Source organism: Elephas maximus, chromosome 22 (assembly GCF_024166365.1).
Source record: "Elephas maximus indicus isolate mEleMax1 chromosome 22, mEleMax1 primary haplotype, whole genome shotgun sequence".
NCBI lineage: Eukaryota > Metazoa > Chordata > Mammalia > Proboscidea > Elephantidae > Elephas > Elephas maximus.
Genome location: NC_064840.1, coordinates 2,419,871 through 2,439,167, shown reverse-complemented (window position 1 = coordinate 2,439,167; position 19,297 = coordinate 2,419,871). Strand labels below are relative to the sequence as shown.

General features: G+C 46.3%; 1 protein-coding gene across 1 annotated transcript in view; it reads right to left on the bottom strand.

The window, feature by feature from the left end:
* TMEM132D (transmembrane protein 132D) overlaps window positions 1-19,297 on the bottom strand; it is a 725,131-nt gene that overhangs the window by 543,482 nt on the left and 162,352 nt on the right. The window contains exon 2 of the mRNA XM_049866226.1: window positions 4,121-5,009. Coding sequence (XP_049722183.1) covers window positions 4,121-5,009 — 889 coding nt within the window. The remainder of the gene's footprint in view (window positions 1-4,120; window positions 5,010-19,297) is intronic.

The window sequence follows — 19,297 nt, the reverse complement described above, 5'->3', positions numbered from 1 at the left end:
AGACAGGTCATGGGGTTGGCACCAATGTCAGAAAACAATAGGTGTATTAATTGTTTAATGAGAAACTAGTTTGCTCTGTAAACCTTCATTTAAAGTACAAAAAAAAGAAAATGGCAGAGACCTCAGCAAAGTATACGTATTCTCTAATATTCACCAATTTGTTCTTTCACGCAGAATTCATTCATTCATTCGACACATCTGTGAATGCCTCTCACTTTGAGGAAGGCTCCTGCTCAGAGTTTTGTGACAGTATTCTACACCTGCCTGTCCTGGGGTATGAGGCAACCGAGCTAATGCTAGGTCGATATTCGGCTCCATCCTCATGTCCAGAACTGAGGCCCAAATGTCCTTTGAATTGACTCTCTGTGGGAAGGAGAGAGAGAATCATAGCTGGTGAGGATGTGAAAGCAAGATCCCAAGTTTTTGTCTTCCTCCAGGCCCGTGATTGGGTGATGGGAGACCCTGGGTGCTTCTGAAATTGGCTCTCTGTGGGGGAGCGGGAAAGAACGGGGGTGAGAATATGGAGGGAAGGGCCCAGGTGCCGTGGGATGCTTCGGTTGTTCACTTGAAGGAGAACATTTTCTGAAATTAGAAAAGATGCTTAGATGTGTAAGGAATGAAAGTTTTTCTTCCTCTGTGAAGTCTGCTTTGGAAGAAACAAGCAGCAGGATGCAAGAGGATGTATAAGATGACAAACAGCCCCATCCGCGTTTTTCGGTTCTCAAAGGTTAAAACACATACACACACACACAGATACACACACACACACACATACCCCACTGAGTGTGATGTTAGCTGTGGCTTTTCACAAACGCCCTTTCTCATGTTGAGTGGATGTGGTGTCTTTAATAGAACATTTCAGCACAAGCTCTGGCACCTGCTACATGGCTCTTGATCTTGCAGATGTGTTCTTTTCAATACCCAGCAACCAAGCGGATCAAGACAATGGTGCCTTCACTCATCATCTGCAACATAAAATCTGTTCCCCAAACAGAAGCCACCCCTGTGTGTCTGTAGTGGAACCCCTCTGAGCTCCAACCAGCTGACCTGAGTCAGCCCCGACTCGTGGTGGGTTCGTGGTGGGTCCCTGTGTGTCGGAGTAGAACTGTGCTCCACAGGGTTTTCAGTGGCTGATTTGCTGTTTTTTCGGGAGCAGATCACCACCCTTTTCCCCCAGGGCACCTCTGGGTGGACTCGAACCTCCAAACTTCTGATTAGTAGCCGAGCACTTCACCATTTATTTGCACTAACCAGGATACCTCGCTGAGATCACAGGCACACAACCCAGGAGAGGGACAGTGGGTCTGAACCACCATCAGCAAAGAATTCAAATGGCAGCTTTGACATGAGCCCTGGCTGCACCTGGCACCCCTCCTGTGGGAGGTCATTACGCTGATGCCCTCCCCATCCTGCCTGTCCTTACGTGGCAGTGGACACCTGCTGATACCTGGCCCATAAAAGATGAGCCTGCAGCCCTCCTCTGGACCGTGTTAACACTGTCAATACCGAGAGCCAGGAAACGAAAGTCACAATTTCAGAGGAAAAGCACCCAAAGATACTTGGCTGGATCCTGCGGGGTTATTTATAGCAGATGGCCAGATGCAGCAAGCCTGCACTCATTCTGAATATTCAGAGGCCATGCTAAATTAGTGTCAAATTGACTTCATTAAAAAAAGATGCACAGTTTTATTATGCACTAATTATGGGAATTCAAATTAAAGGCTAATAACGTTGTCAGGTCCAGGTTACCTCTGGCTGTTTAATGAACAGATAAGACTCACTCGTACGAGAGTGTTTTCGGTATTCAGTAAGCACATCGCTAATGCAAGCTCTGGAAGAGGCGGAAACGGTGTGCCACCTCACCAAGGGTGCCTTCGTGAAATAATTTCTTCACTCTTGTCTTACCGGGAAAGCTGATTTTTTACAAATTGATGATTGGTGGGGCTCTGAAAAATCACACATTTCCTCCATCCAAAACGTCCCAATCTCTGACTTATAAATGGAGCCATCAAATTTGGATGTTTCAAATGTATTTGGTTCTGAATTTGAAAACATTTGGATCTCCTAGAGTGTGTAGCCCAACAGGGCGACACTCTCCTGGGTTTATTGCCGATGGCCAGCGACAGGCCACCCTCGGGCTCAGACGGAGGCGTTTATTATGGGATAGCTGCTCATGGGATGCAGAGCTTTGTGGGAAATTTCGTGCTACACATACAACTGCTTCCAACAACAACAAAAAAAGCTGGAAGCAGCCCTCATTTTCTGGATAGTCAAGGATCCAGGGGATGGCGGTTTTAACCCTGGGTCCAGGAGACTGACAATCAACAGCTGGCAACCTGAAGGATGGCTAAGCGTGAAACCGTGTGAGAACAACATCTGGTTGTTACCAGCAAAATACTTCTCGACATAAAAAGTGACCCCCACAGAGAACATGAGATATGCTAACTGAAGGATGGCCCAGCGTGAAATCATGTGAGAACATCCTGTTGTTAACAGCAAAATACTTCTCTACATAAGAAGTGACCCCCCCACGAAGAACATGAGATGCACCTGTTGAACCAGGAACAACCTGAAGCAAAGCATAGAGCTGCAGACCACGCAGATGGCCCATGAGCAGCTGAACCACAGCAATTTCCAGAGACGGTGAGTGGGTGGGCAGCTGAGGCCGCGTCCACAGATGTGCCGTGTGCCCCAAGCCCCCGTGGCTGATCCCCACGCACTCCACAGCCCAGGGAACCAGTGGCACTTGCCGAGAATCGGCCAAGTTCAATCACCAGATTAATGTCGCCCATTAGTCTCCATTTCTTTAGTTAAAATTGGGAAGTGCAAGTTTCTAATACTAGGTCATGTTGGACAAAACTAAACTCGAAGTAGGAAGTAATGGAGTGGTCCATTTCTTATACTTGCCCAGCCCTTAACAGCCACACCCCAAACCACGGCAAAAGACATCCCCTGGCTGTTGCCCGACACTGGGAATATCTACTAGTAAGAGTATTTTCACAACCAAATTGCCAACCTGAAAAGATGAAACTGGACGCTGTGTCACAGTAAAAAGAAGAAAACAGGTCTTTGGAAATTGGTCATGCAACTTTTTTGATAAAAGACAGAAACACAAAAGGTAGAAAGAAAGAAACAGTGGATATTAAGCCCGGATGGAGATGGACGAGTGAACTGTTGACTAGTGTGTGAACTTTAAACACCCGCGTATAACATGGGTTTACATACAGCCGTGCTCCTGTTCTCAGAGGTCACAGCCAAACCTTACCATGCTGCACCGCAGATGAAATCACTGAGTTACGTAGCAATGGTCAGACATCTTCAGTAACCAAATCAACACTCACACTAAACAGCTGTTATAATCGAAATTGCCTTTGTTTAAAACAAACAAACAAAAAACTACTTAACAAAAAGCCAATCCAGCGCAGGCAGCTAGCTCTCACATAGCATAATCCACACAGCAAACAAACCCATATTTTTGCTAACGTGTACAGTATTCATTTTAAATATCTTGTCTCTTTTTTTTTTTTTTTTTTTTGTCTCTGGGGATTCTCGCATAAGGTGCCCAACAAATCCCGCTGTACACCCTCCACACATTGTGTTCCTTTACTTTTTGACCACTAAGTTCTATTTCCAGAGAGAAACAAAATGGTAGCTCTGAGGTTGGTATTATTATATTACTAGCCACTCAGGTGTTTGGAACAGATTTTGAGCTGCCAAAACCATATTCCCTACCATTTCTAACAACTGTGATCTCACATTCAGCCTCGTGTCAGCTCTGAGGCATTTAACAACCCGGTTCTGGAATGGCTCCCGTTGGACGACACTAGCTTTCCTAAAACTCGCTGACAACACCCCAAACACGGCAAATGCCGTAACACTAGCATCCCCTGCACTGTTCTGTGACGTCCAGAAATCCATTAATAATCATGTTTTCACAACCAAATTGCCAACCCGGAAAGATGAAACTGGTCTCCATTTTACAGTGAAAATGGAGCTCATAAAGAGGGGAAAATCAACCTTACTTTGGAGAGTGGTCACACAATGCGTCTGACCCAATAACAGGTTTTTCCAAAGCCCCGCCTAGCTCCTGGGCCAGCACAGACATTGGGAAATGACTCACCTCAGTGTGAAATGGTCTTCCGTGGAGTTTTTGGAGACGGAAATGGGGAAAGTGAGCACGTCCCCTTGCCTGACGCTCCGAGGCAGATAGTGGACAGCCACGTTGTTGTCCAAGCGCAGTTCTCGCAGGGAGGGTGGGCTCTGGGTCTGGTAGAGAAATACACTTCCAATTCTCTGCAGGGGTGGGCTGGATTCATCCATGTCACTGTGGCCCGTCCGAAGGCCACTGCTGGTCCTCGAGTCGCCCTTGGCACAGTCCCCACGCTCGTCCCCCGGCCGCACGGTGTAGTAGAGCTCCACCGGGCTCCCGTCCGGCTGCTCCACCGCCTTCTTCCTCCCGGCCACCACCATGGGGGCGCTGAACCAGCCGGGCAGCAGCTCCAGCTCGGCCACACACAGCCCCAGCTCCCCTCTCAGCTGGCAGCTGCCCCGCACCTCCCGGGTCTCTCGGAAAGCAAACACCCGCAGGCATGGCAGCTTCTCCGTGGCACTGTGGTCATCCCAGTCTCGGCCCACGATGTAGAACAGAACCTGCACTTTGGGCCGGCTCAGGTAGACTTTGTCCCGCAGGATGTAGGCTTTCAGTTTCCAGTTGAGTGAAAACTTGCTGGTGAATCCAAAGGGGTTGGAAGGCAGCATTAAATCCTGGGGCACGACTTGCTCGATGGAGAAGGGCCCGTAGCTGGCGTTGAGGACGGGCAGCCTCTTGGCTTTGTAGATGAGAAAGGATTCCACCCTGGACTGCAGACTGGAGTTCCTCATCACGTCCTGGTTGGCCTCCTTGAGGAAGAAGGAGACGTCGGCGTTGTGGATGTGGTAGGTCACCGGCAGGTAGGTGGGCAGCAGGGAGAACCTCTGGATGCTGTCGAGGACCCCGCGGCTCTCAGCCACTGCAGGAGGAGACAGACCAGGCATTAGAGATGCAGACACCGGAGGAGCCCCATGTGACGTGTGCCCTGCCTTTACACTGGTTACACTCTTCTTTTAACAGATTTCCTATGTAAATGAACTCGCTTGATATTCAAGGTACTGGTTTTAAAATAAATTACTGCAATGGCTAAGACCTGGCTGCTGACCAAAGGATCAGCACTTTGAATCCACCAGCCGCTCCTTGGAAACTCTATGAGGCAATTCTGCTCTGTCCTTTAGGGTCACTATGAGTCAGAATTTATTCAACGGCAATGGGTTTTGTTTTGTTTTGTTTTTTTAAATAGCATGTATAGTATCGCTATGAGTTAGAATTGACTCGACAGCAGTGGGTTTGGTTTTTTAGTGGGTATAGTAGGGAGCTCTGGTAGCACAGTGGTTAAAGCAATGGATTGCTAACCGAAAGGTCAGCAGTTCACAACCACCAGGGGCTCCTCAGGAGAAAGATGTGGCAGCCTGCTTCCAAAAAGATTTACAGCCTTGGAAACCGCAGTGGGCAGTTCCCCTGCCCTATAGGGTCGCTATGAGTCGGAGTCAACTCGACGGCAATGGGTTTATGGTACTTTGAAGGTGCCCTGGTGGTGCGATGGTTAAGCACTTGGCTGCCAGCCAGAAGGTTGGTGGTTCGAACCCACCCAGCCGCTCCATGGGAGAAAGACCAGGCAATCTGCTCCCATAAGATTAAAAAAAAAAAAACCAAACCCATAAGATTACGGCCTAGAAAATTCTATGGGGCAGTTCTACTCTGACACTTGGGGTCACTAGGAGTTGGAATGTACATCAAAAGCAGCATCACTTGTAGTACAGAGAAGGTAAGCAAACAAATACAATTCAAAGTAATATTCTTAAATCTTAGCAAACAAATAAATAAAATTCAAAGTAATGTTCTTAAATCTTAACTAGGTAGTGGCCTAACTACCACCTGTCAGTCTGTCGTACGGTGGTGGCTTCGTGTTGCCGTGAGGCTGGAAGCTATGCCACCGATATTTCATGCACCAGCAGGGTTACCCGTGGTGGACAGGTCTCAGCAGAGCTTCAAACTTAGGCAGACTAGGAAGAAAGGTCTGGCAGTCTATTTCCAAAAACCAGCCAATCAAAACCCCATGCATGGATCACAAACTATGATCCGAGACTCTGAATGCATCATCAGGAGGGACAAATCGCTGGAGAACGACATCACGTTTGGTAAAATAGAGGGTCATTGAAAACGAGGGAAACCCTCAATGAGATGGACTGACACAATAGCCTCAAAGAGGGCCTCACACGTACCAACGATCGTGGAGATGGCACAGGACTGGGCAAGGTGTTATTCCGTTACACTGAAGGCTGCCATGAGTCTGCCGGCACAGTGGCTAAGAGCTCAGCTGCTAACCAAAAGATCAGCAGTTCGAATCCACCAGCCACTCCTTGGAAACTCTGTGGGGCAGTTCTACCCTGTCGTATAGGGTCACTATGAGTCGGATTCAACGTGACAGCAGCAGGCTTTGGTTTTGGCCACGAGTCAGAGCTGACTGGACGGTAACTAACAACAACAACAGTGACAAAGCATTGATCAGCTGGAGACAGACAGAAAGGGCCTCAGAAGAGCACGTTGGGAGGAGCCCTCCAGAAATGGGTGAGCTGATCCCACCCATCACAGCCGTCCAAGTGGACAAGCTCATGTGTTACGTCCTGTGCAAACTGGATGCTCAGACCTAAGACTCGGGGGGCACGCCTGGCTCTCAGCATGTCTACATCCTCTCAGGAAACCATGTCAACACCAGCGCACAAAAAGCATCATTCTTTTTTCACGACTGAACATATCCCTCCCTCAGGGGAGAAAAGCTTCAAAATGTTATTTTTGCAGTTCGCCTTACATTCTGCAAGAAGAACACAGACATGGAAATTACATAATTCAAAGGACCAATTTAACTGGTTTTAGAAATGGAAATCATTTCTTCCCGGAACACTGACTGTCTAGGTGGGGCTCCACCAGATGCATTGACCCCTTCTCCTGGGTCCTCATGCAATTATCTTTGGTTTTTCCGCAATAAAAGCAAACCCGAGCCCTGACATTCACTGTGACGACCTGTTTCAAAGGCCCACATGATTGCCTTTTCCAAAGCATAACGCCCACCTGAGCCTGGACCGCTCTTGACAATTGTCTGTGAGTCGTCGTGGAGACAGCAGGGAGGAGGAAGGGGTCCGTTCTGGCTTCACCACACAACAGTTAGGACGATGAGCAAGTTTTTGAATTTCTCTGCTTCTCATGGGGCTAGTCTGTAGGATGGAGGCCGACCAGTACAGTTCTAACATTGAAGGCCTACGCCTGCAGCCAACTGAACATCTAGACAAGAATCCAGTTTGGCACACACATTCACCCTCCGGCATTCTTTCCTGAATTTATCAACAGCCCCAAATGTGGGAATCCTTCAAGTCAGTGGCATTACCAAGCCAAGAGGGGTCCCTGGGTGGCACAAACAGTTAACATGCTCGGCTGGTAACCAAAAGGCTAGTGATATGAATCCACCCAGAGGTGCACTGGAAGAAAGGGCTGGCAATCTACTTCCGAAAGGCCACAGCCACTGAGAACCCCATGGAGCACAGCTCTACTCTGACACATAAGGGTTCCATGGGTCTCGTGCCTTGGTTTACGCTGCGCCTCCATTTAAGCACGCAGTGCCTGCACTGTGCTGAAGCACCTGGGATTGCTGGTACGTGAGCAGCTCTGACCCCTGCACATGGCAACTTCATGCGGTTTGATCAAATGAACATAGATCATTTTTTCCTAAAATCAAAACATCATAGAGATAACAAGAGACTTCATTTCTTAAAAATGATTACATTTTTAAACTTTCTGTAGGGTGAATAATCACTCATGATACATATTTTGTATAAGGAGCCCTGGTGGCACAGTGGTTAAGCACTCAGCTGCTAACTGAAAGGTGGGCAGTTCAAACCCACCAAGAAAGAGAGATGTTGCAGTCTATTTCCATAAAGATTACAGCCTTGGAAACCCTGTGGGGCAATTCTACTCCGCCCTACAGGGTCACTATGAATCGGAATCGACTCAATGGCAGTAAGTTTTTTATTTTGTTTTGTTTCGTTTTAATAAACCTGTATTTCCACATGAGAGTTTTAGTGAAAGCCCAGAAAGTGCGAGCAGTTTAAACACGGCATTTTCTGGCTAATGTTCTGAGTTGCATGAAGGCTATGCTCTAGCCCCTCTCTCTGCATCCCTGCCCACCAGCCCAGTGCCTGGTACGTCCTCCTCATCTTTCAGGGAGCATCATAAAAGCAGTTTCTCTGGAAAGCTTTCTTTGGCAGCCTGAGTCTGGGTTAGGTGTCCCTTCTCCACCCTAACACGGCAGCACCTACGCCCCACCGCAGGACTTTATGCTTTGCTGTAGTTCCCGAGACGCTCTCGGTCCTTTTCCCCACTGTGTCTACGGTCCTCAGGAGAACACCTGGCAACCAACAGGTGCTCGATAAACGTTAAGCAGCTGAATGAACGAATGAGTTATGCTTTTAGTCCTATAAGCAGCAGATCATGTTTTTACACGGCCGTTGTACGTGCTGTCCCCTTCCCGGCCATTACGCTATCGTTAGAACTCTCCCTCCTTAGATCCCAGCACCGAGAAACCAAACTAGTTGCTGTCAACTCAACTCTGACTCATAGTGACCCTACGGGTGTCAGAGCAGAACTGTGCTCCACAGAGTCTTCAACGGCTGCTGTTCCGATGTAGATGGCCAGGTTTTCCTTCTGAGACACCTCTGGGTAGACTCGAACCTCTGACCTTTCAGTTAGCAGCCAAGCATGTTAACTGTTTACACCACCCAGGGACCGCTCGTTGGCTCATAACAGTAGGGATATTCCCAAGTGGGGTGGCACCTGTGTGGTCCACCGTCTGCCCTCACTCTTGCCATTCTCATAAATACCGGGGTAGTTTCACTAGTCTGACTACCTACCGTCTTATTTCTAGGACACCGTCCTCAAGGTTGCCACATTTAGCAAACAAAAATACAGGACTCCCAGCTACATCTGAGTTTCAGATAAACCATGAATAACATTTTAGGATAAGTGTGCCCCATACAATATTTGTGTTTATTTGAAATTCAAATGTAATGGGGGTCCTGTATTTTATCTGGCAACTCTAACCAGGCTGTATTTTCTGCGTGAGGCCTCTGAGTCCTGTGTGATTTCTAGGAACACCTTCCAGCTGTGACATGCGGGGTATGCCTCATTTTCCACACAGGTGCAGACTTTCTTTTTTAATCTATTACCTTTTTTCCTTAGTTATTCCCATTGGATTCACTCGGGGAAAAAATTAGAGGCCTGTGCTCAAATTGCTATCTTCTGCAGATTTCTTAAAAGTATTATTTAGGGAAAAAAATGATCTTTTTAAGATGTTAAAATTAATACACTATCTCTCCGAGGTCACCACGGTGCTTAAAGATGGGAACATGCTGCTTTCTTTAAAATAAGTGTTTAAGGCCATGCCCCCGTATATCAAATGTAATTTGTTTTCTTAATGGGTTATTCACTGAGATTTGCTGTAGTTGGCTGCTTTGTTGTGTGCCACCTTGCTCATCCTTATGCGGAACTTGTGGTCTCAGGTTGCAATACCCACCCCTGTGTGCAACTAACAGGGGATAATGAGTTTTACTTCTTAGTTTGTTTTGTATGTTATAGAACATGATTGGCATTATTTTTGTAATTTGTAAAAAAAAAATTAAAAAGAGGTAACCCTAGCTTTAGGTCAACTTGGAGCATTTTTCAGCAATAAACATTTAGGTCAGATACCAGGCAAAATGACTAATAGGCCATTTGGGGAGTAAAGCTTAGAAACTGCCTCCCCCGGGGTAATGTGCACAGTGACCCCTTATTGCTTTCCTGAATGAAGTCAGAGGCCCCAGGCGGCTGCCTTTGCAAAGTGTCATTAGTCGCACAATTAAGTTTTGTGTCCTCAAGTTCTGGGGTCAGATGTTCAACAGGAAAAGTTGGTAGAGACTTGGTGCCCATGATTAGTGTTTAGGAGCCCTGGTGGTGCAGTGGTTAACAGCTCAGCTGCTAACCAAAAGGTGAGCAGTTCAAATTCACCAGCTGTTCCTTGGAAACCCCATGGGGCAGTTCTACTCTGTACTATACGGCTGCTATGAGTTAGAATCGACTCGACAGCAATGGGTTTGTTTGTTTTTATTATTGTTAGTGTCTAACAGTCTGTGAACAGTTTCCAGGAAAAATGGAAGGCTGGTGTGGCAACAGCTCGAGGTAGCTTTTCTGGGTTGTGTTAAGAGGTATTTTAGGTGCCTCAGAAGAAAGGCCTGGCAATCTATGTCTGAAAAATCAGCCACTGAAAACCCCATGGAGCACAGTTCTACTCTGACACACATGGGGTCATCATAAGCTAGGGTCAACTCATCGAGGGCAACTGTTATAGATAGATAGATTAGATAGAGAGAGAGAGGTAGGTAGGTAGGTAGGTAGGTAGGTAGGTAGGTAGGTAGGTAGGTAGATCGGTCTGTTGCTGTTGTTAGGTGCCGTCAAGTCGGTTCCGACTCATAGCGACCCAATGCACAACAGAACGAAACACTGCCTGGTCCTGCGCCATCCTTACAATCGTTGTTATGCTTGAGCTCATTGTTGCAACCACTGTGTCAATCCACCTCGTTGAGGGTCTTCCTCTTTTCTGCTGACCCTGTACTCTGCCAAGCATGATGTCCTTCTCCAGGGACTGATCCCTCCTGACAACAGATCGGTCTATATAGGTCTATACACACACATATTTATGGAGCCCTCGTGGCCCAGTGGTTAAGAGCTCAGGCCACTAACCAAAAAGTTCGTCGTTTGAATCCACCAGCCACTCTGGAAACTGTATACGGCAGTTCTACTCTGTCCTATAGGGTCACTATGAGTTGGACTTGACTCAGTGGCAATGGGTTTGGTTTATAGATATAGATAAATGATCAAGGAGTAAAGGAATCCCTGGACGGTGCAGTTAACTGCTCTGCTGTTAGCTGAAAGGTTGGCGGTTTGAGTCCACCCAGAGGCACCTGGGCAGAAAGTCCTGGAGCTGTTTCTGAAAACTCAGCCATTGAAAGCCCTACGGAACGCCCTTCTACTCTGACAGCTGTGGGTCGTCATAGGTCAGTCAGAATTCACGCGACAGTAACTGGTTTTTTTTTTCCCCTTTGGTGAGCCAACAACCTGTGCAATCAGCTGAATCAAGAAAGCCAAGAATGCGCCGGGCAGCATGGCTCAGAGAGCCCCACAGACTCAGGGAGGCTTGCTCGGGGGCCCTTCCTAACAGAGGCAGAGGCACAGGCGGGAGGACTGGCTCAGCCACAGTGCGCTCCTGGAAGGACTTGGCACAAACCCAAACCATCGACGGGAAACTGTCCCTGGTACAGCAGCTTCATGCAACTCAGAAAAGCAGCTTTGTAGCAACAGGCCTCCCCTGCTGGGAACCGCAGCGTCCTCACGTTGCCTCTCCAACCGACCAACCACTGGAGTCGATGCCAACTCACAGCAACCCCGCAGCTGTCAGAGCAGGACTGTGCTCCACAGGGTTTTCAGTGGCTGATTTTCTGGACGTTGATTGCCAGGCCTTTCTTCTGAGGTACCTTGGGGTGGTCTGGAACCTCGAACCTTTCACTTAGTAGCCGAGCTCGTTAACCTTTTGAACAATTCGGGGACTCCTGGTATGTTCATATAATCAGTCGCCCTTCCAGGTTAACTTCTGAAGAGGAACTCTTACAAGATCAAGTGGACACTAAATGAAGATGAGGAATGCCCGCCACACCACGTGGGGAAGATAAAGTGAGAGAGGCCACTCTTCATGTAAGGAAAACGCAAAGGATGAGCAAACAGAAAACACGGAGAGAATAAGAGCTATAAACAAAGATGCAGCTTAAAAGAAGGAAACTTAAAAAGGCAGCAGAGCAGCGTACCAATGAAGAACATTTACCGTAGGATACGGAAGTACATTTTATACAGAATCAATTTCCAGTTCTCTGTAATATTTGGGAAAATACAGGCTCTCTTTGTTATTTTATAATGAAATGAGAGGAATATGGAAGATGATCTGGAAGTATTGGTGGTAAAGGATTTAAAACGGTTTCCGAGCAATAAAGCAGATTTGAAAATGCTGAAAAATGTATTTGTCGTATGAGAAGGCGAGTTTTTCAAGCTTTCCCTGAAGCTCAACACAGAGACAAGGAGATGGGCACACGATCACTGACAGAATGAAACCACAGGAGGCGCACACCAGGTGTTCAACATAAAGAGCGTAGGGCTCCTAAGAAACGTGTTGGAAAAATGCAAAAGAAGCGTCACCAACAAACACAAAAGAAACAATACACAAATAAAACCGTCCCGGGTTGAAGAAATACTTCACTGAATTCCAGAGGAGACATCAAAATTGAAGAGTAAACCAAGAAGGTGCTACGTTAAACAATAACACCACCTTGTCATTATTGGGTTCTGACCCACAGGGACCCGCTGTACAACAGAACGAAACACCGCCGGGTCCCGTGCCATCCTCACAATTGTTGGCACGTTTGCATACAGGCGACAACAGCAGCAACACTTATAAACTGGATGTTAAAGATGGCAAATAGGACCACGTATTTACATATTGTCATACAAAAATCCCCACGAAGTAACAAGAGAGGGAAGGACAAGAAAGAGGGAAAAAAGGAAAGGAAAGGAAAAAATAACAGAGTAGGCTAGACCAGGGGAAAAAAAAATAAAAGGCCGGAAAGCATGTGAAGACGTAATCCACGGGCCAGAAACACTGACAATGCTGTCCAGGCTGGTTGTGTGGAATAACCATGGGTAACCGCGTGCCCTCCACTTGCCTATAGCACCTCTCGTTTTGTCTGTTCTGTCTGAAGCTCTCCGAGTTGTAACATTCTGTCCTCAAAACAAAGTCTCCAACAGGAAAATTTCCATCTGCTCCACAGCATTGCATGTCTACGACCTCCAATTCTCGGGAGTTCTCCCTGTTCACCCCAGCTCAATATTCTGATCGTTTTTCTCCTTGGGTATGCAGCAAAGTCTGCTCCGTATGGGAGGTGGGCAAGTTTGCTTTTTCCTGCCTAACTATTTATTGGATAATTGCACTTCCTTGGTGCCAGACACTATTCTCCTTGCTCCAGGATGATGAACGAGCTGACTCCTCTCAGCAACCCCCACTGCTGGCAGCTTGCACTGTCCCCATTTCACAGATTGATTTCATTTACATTTCCCTGATGGCTGATAAGATTGAGCCACTTTTCAAATGGCTTACTGGACATTAGAGGTTTTCTCTGTCAAGCGCTTCTTCCAGTATTTTGCACATTTTCTATTGGATTTTCTATTTCTGTCTTACTGCTTCGTAGAATTTATTTTCATAAATTCAAGGTACGAAGTCCTTCACTGATTATACACATTACAAATACCCTCTCCTCTCTGCGAAAAGCTTTTTTCCATCTCCTGGTAGCCTTTTGATAAACAGAAATTCTTACTTTTATTGTAATCCAATTTATTAATCTTTTCCTTTATAGTTAGTGACTCTTGTATCCCATTTCAGAAGCCTTCGCTTATTTTAAGGTTTTGAATCTATTCTTTATAGTACTTTCCAGGTTTATTGATTTACTTCTCCCCTTTCGTTCTATGATCCATCTCAAATTAGTCTGCGTGCATCATATGCCGTGACGACCAAAGTTCACCTTCTTCCATTTAGATATTCAATTGACTCAGTACATTTTACTGAAAACACCACCCGCTCCTCACTTTTCTGCGGTGTCACGTCCGTCTGGGGGTAGGTGAGCAATCTATCTCACCTGCTCCATTCATTTTCTGGTCTTATTATGTACTGCTGCATATCCTATACCACGATCACTAAACCTTATGATGTCTTTTTATCTACTGGGTAGGTAAGTGCTCTAACTTTGTTCTTTTTTATTCTTGGCCTTTTGTATTTCCACAAAAAGTTTAAAACCAGTTTATCAATCCCACAAAAAATGCTAAAAATTTTGTTGGGATTTCATTGTGTTTCAGTTATCCACTCATTGCTGTAATTTTTTTTTCTTCCTTGAATATTTGAAAGAATTCACATGTTGAGCCTACAAGCGGAGGGTTTTTTTTTTTTTTTTTTTCTTTTTTGCATGGGAATGCATTAATCATGAACTAGATTTCTTTAGCATATAAAGATGGAGCCCTGGTGGGACAGTAGTTAAGAGCTACACCTGCTAACCAAAAGGTTGGCAGTTTGAATCCACCAGCTGCTCCTGGGAAACCTACAGGGCAGTACTACTCTGTCCTATAGGGTCGCCGTGAGTTAGATTCAACTCTACAGCAACGGGTTTGGTTTTGGTTTTTTGGACACATAAAGAAATATTCAAATTTTCTATTCCTGCTTATGTCCATTTCCGTGCACTGTGCTTTTCTAAGAAAATGTTTATTTTATCGACATTTTCAAAATTATTCTTCACGCTATATTTGTAATATCCTTTTCTCTTTAATATCTATGGAATCTGTTATTGGCAGTTGATCTTTTTGCGTTGTCTCTTTTTTTATTCACCAGCCTTGCTAGGGGTCTATTTTTCTTTTTTTTCCAAATAACCCATTTCCTCTAGTGTACTTTTGTATGTCATTAATTTTAGCTATTGTAAATACTGCATTCTTCTACTTTCTCTGGGCGTATTAGCTGTAATTGTTCTAAGTCCTTGAAATGGGAGCTGAAATTTTATTTTTAGTCAGTCTTCTTTTCTAATACATGCACAGCTTCAGCTGCAGCGTACACATTCTGATGTCACAGCTTCATTTAGGTCAAAATATGTCCTGATTTTTATTGTGATTATATCTGTGACCCGTGGACTAGTTAGACCTGTCTTACTCCAGCCCAAAACATTTGGGCATTTCCTAGTTATATTTTTCTCACTGAATTCTTGTTTAAATTAACCGTGGGTGAGAAAATATATATGATCTCAATCATCTGAAATGTGTTGAGCCTTGCTTTATAGCCCAGAAATTTTGCCTGCTTAATCCATTAGTTACTGAGAGGCTCATGTTAGGTTTTCCCACTGTGACTCTGGATGTGCCTCTTTCCCTTTTTTGAGTATTTTATTTTATTTTTGTTGTAATCTAATTATTAATCTTCCTTTATGGTTGTTGTTGTTGAGATAAACACAGCAGAACATACACTGATTCAACGATTTCTACATGTACAATTCAGTGACGCTGATTGTTACATTCTTCAAGTTGTGCAGCCATTCCTGCCCTCCTTTTCTGAGTTGTTCCTCCCCCATTAACATAAAACCACTGCCCCCTAGTTCCCCACCTCATCTTTCTAGCTGCTGTTGTCAATTTGATCCCATATAGATAGTTTTCATAAAAGCACAGTGCTCAAGGGAGGCATTCTTTACTATTTAAGCTAAATTAAGAAGACATCAGAGGACATTTTTGGTTTAAGGTTTAAAGATTGCCTCAGGGCAATGGTTTCAGGGGTTCATCCAGCCTCCATGGTTCCAGAAATTCAAGATTCCACGAGAATTTTAAATTCTGTTCTGCACTTCCCCCTTTTTGATCAGGATTCTGGTATAGAATCTCTTTTGATCTGTCAACGTTTCTTTTTGTATTTTGAAGCTACATGAGTGGGTGCCAGCAGCTACCATACTGGACAGCACAGTGTTAGTCAATGAAGCGGAAGCAAAATGGCCTATGTAATTTCTAGGGAGAGCTCAAAAGGAGTGGACGTACCCTGCTCCTTCACTTTGTTCTTTTCTACTGGCCAGGAGTTTGGTAGAGGGTCAGTGAAAACGAGGGAAGCCCTCCATGAGGGGGATCAACACAACGGCCACAACAATGGACTTGAGCATATCAACGACCACGCGGATGGCACGAGACCGGGAAACATTTCATTCTGGTAGACAGTAAAACCTGCTAAAGCCGGAGCCCGTGTAAGGCAGAAACCTGTCAGAGAAGGACAATGAAAATGTTTTCCACTAAAACGAGCTATAGGAGAGTGGTGAGACTGCACCCGTCAAAGGCAGAAGACTTGCACGACCCAGGAAAGCAAGGCGATCTCGTCGAGTTGCAGCTCTCACAGCCTTCTTCCCTGGATGTAAGTTCGCCATGAGTCGGTGCCAACTCTACAGTGACTAAGGACAACGACAGCAAGCAGGTGATGGCCCAGACTCCTCGGCCAGGAGGAGGAAGCCCCGTGTTGAGGGGAGAGCAGCAGGATGCAGGGGCTGGCCCCAGGTGATCGTGACATCGTCCTATTAGCTGGGACGTGCACGCAGGACAGGACGACCGTCAGCTTTGTTTCAGACATTATTCTGTTGCCATTTCTGGCACTTGCAGGGGAACCGAATCCCAACATTTTCACATATGTTCCTAAATGCTGTGTTGTAACAAAGACTTTCTCCCTGTGTGTGGTTCCTGTACCAGCGGCACCGGCATCACCTGGGAACTCATTAGGATGCAAATTCCCAGGTTCCACTGTACCCGCTGAACCTGCCACTCTAGAGATGGGGCCCCGCAACCTGCATTTTATAAGGCCCCCGAGGTGTTTTGATATATTCCCTACCGTGAGAACCACTGTTCTAGCAAATTGCCATAATCGCACACACATACAAACGCATTTGCAGAGTAATAATAATTACTATTATTTTCCTTAAATGTAGGCTCCTAACGACAACAACAAGGTGTGTGGAAGAGCTTTGTGCTTTTTAAGAAGAAAGATGTGTTTTTACTGTGAAGAGCCAGCCTACCCGACAACTCGGTTGGCAGGCCTGTCCCTCTCCTCGCCCACCCTGCCTTCACTTGAGCTCACGCACACAGAGTCCACAGCTGTACTACTCCCTTACCTGGTAACTGTAGGTGACAGGGTGTGTGAGTTCCAGCCATAGTGTTCGGAATTGTGAAGGAGCAAACACAAACAAAACCCTCTTCCTTTTCCAGAAGGAGCCCTGGTGGCACAGTGGCTAAGTGCTCAGCTGCTAACCAAAAGGTGAGCGGTCCAAATGCGCTACCCACTCCTTGGGAGAAAGACCTGGCAATCTGCTTCCGTAAATGTGACGACATCCTTGGAAACCCTGTGGGGCAGTTCTACTCTGCCCTAAGGGCCGTTGTGAGTTAGAATCGACAGGACAGCAATGGGTTTTGGTGTTTTGGTTCCCTCTCCTGAGTGCAGGGGCTACATCAGAATCACCTGGAGGGCCTGTTGTGGCCGGGCCCAGCACAGAGGTCCGAGTCAGCAAGTCTGGAGTGGGGCCCGAGAATCCGCGTTCTAAGAAGCGATGCTGATGCCGTCTGCCCAGGGATTTGGCTTTGAGAACCACTGACAGATGCACCCCTGTGCCTAGCAACTCACCTCAAAGCTGCTGAGAGGGCGAGGGTGGGCAGACCATGCAGACACCCCTGAGATGCCACGTAAGGTCCTGGACAAAGTCCTGCCCAATGAGGCTGGCTTCTCTCTGACCTTGGGTCTCTCTCCCACCCGCCCCTCTAGCCACAGGGCCCTTCAATCTCTTTCTCGAGTACCCAAGCTTGTTGAGGCCTCAGGGCCCTTGCACAGGCACTCCCTCCTGCCTGAAATGGGCTTCCCCAGGCCCTTTGCACACGAGGCTCTTTCAGGTCATGTGGTCTCAGCATCCGAGCCCCAGCAGCAAAGCAGCCCTCCCTGACCCCCTCCCGGTCACCACATGCCCAGTTTAGTTTCTTTGTATCAGTACTCACTATCTCTTTGCTTTCTTCTTCTTTTTTTGTTTAATTGTGGTAAAAATATATGACAAAACATTTGTCATTTCAATAATTTTCACATGTACAATTCAGTGACATTCATTATAGTCATGTTGTTCAACCCTAACCCTATCCATTTCCAAATTATTCCTTTAACAGAACCTCAGTGCCCCCTAAGCCAGGAGTCCTCCTCCCCTCCCTCCCACCCGTGGTAACCAGTGATAAACTCTGGTCTCTACGCATTTGCCTGCTTCATCCCATTTTTGTACTTTTTGTGACTTGCTTCACTCTGCAAGATGTTTCCAAGGTTCATCCATGTTGCGGCACACACCAGAACTTTATGTCTCTCTGTGGCTGACTAGTATCCCATCAGATGGATGGACCATATTTTTTACCCATTTTGGCTATTGTTAACAGCGCTGCAATGAGCATTGGTGTAGGGATTTGTTTTCTTGATTAAAACCCGCAGAGCCCTCCCCTTCTTTCACCGGCTGGTAGAGGCAGAGATCTGAACTGTCTTGCCACAGCTATTGTTTCAGGGCTCAGAAAAGATCCAGGGCATAGCATGTGAATGAAAAAGTAAGCAAATGGATCAACTGATGGGCACTGGAGAAAGCGACTCAAAGCCAATCTATCTTGGGGTCCGCTGCTCCTTGCCCATAGACCAGCACTTTAGAAAAGTCACTCCTACTAATCTCCCTGAAAGCCCATCGAGACAAAAGCTAGGGAGGAGGGTGCAGCTTGGACACTGAGCACTGACTTTTTGAAATCCTGAGGCTGATAATGCCTGAGGCCCGCCCCAACCGCCACACGCACACTTAGTATGCAGAGAAGGAGATTCATTGAATTGCTTCATATCGAAGCTAGGAGAGTGTCACATCTCATAATTTTTAAAAATTGTTTACATTAATGTTTAATTCATTCAGGGATCAAACAGCTTTAAAAAACAAAAACACGCACACAAATGAATTTTTTCTCCTTCCCTTTTTCTGAGAGCAAAGTCATTTTGAGTGATTTGGTCAATCTGCCGTATTTCCTGAAAGAGGATAAAAGATGAAGAGGGAAAAGGAAGGGAGGAGGAGGAAAAGCAAAAGGAAGAAGAGGGAGAGAGGGCTATGAAGAACCAGGAGGAAAGGCCTGGAGATCTACTTCTGAAAATCAGCCAATGAAAGCCTATGGATCACAATGGTCCAATTTGCAACTGATCACGGGAATGGCAGTGTTTTGGTCCATTGTGCATGGGGCCACCATGAGCCAGGGGCCTGCTGGACACCATCAAGTTGATCCCAACTCATAGCGATCCTATGGGACAGGATAGAATACCCCATAAGGAGCCCTGGTGGCATAGTGGCAAAGAGCTACAGCTGCTAACCAAAAGGTCAGCAGTTCAAATCCACTAGCCACTCCTTGGAAACACTATGGGGCAGTTCTACTCTGTCCTATAGGGTTGCTATGAGTTGGAATCAACTCAGTGGCAATGGGTTTGGTTTTTGGGTTTTAATCTTTACGGAAGCAGACTGCTACATCTTTCTCCCATGGAGC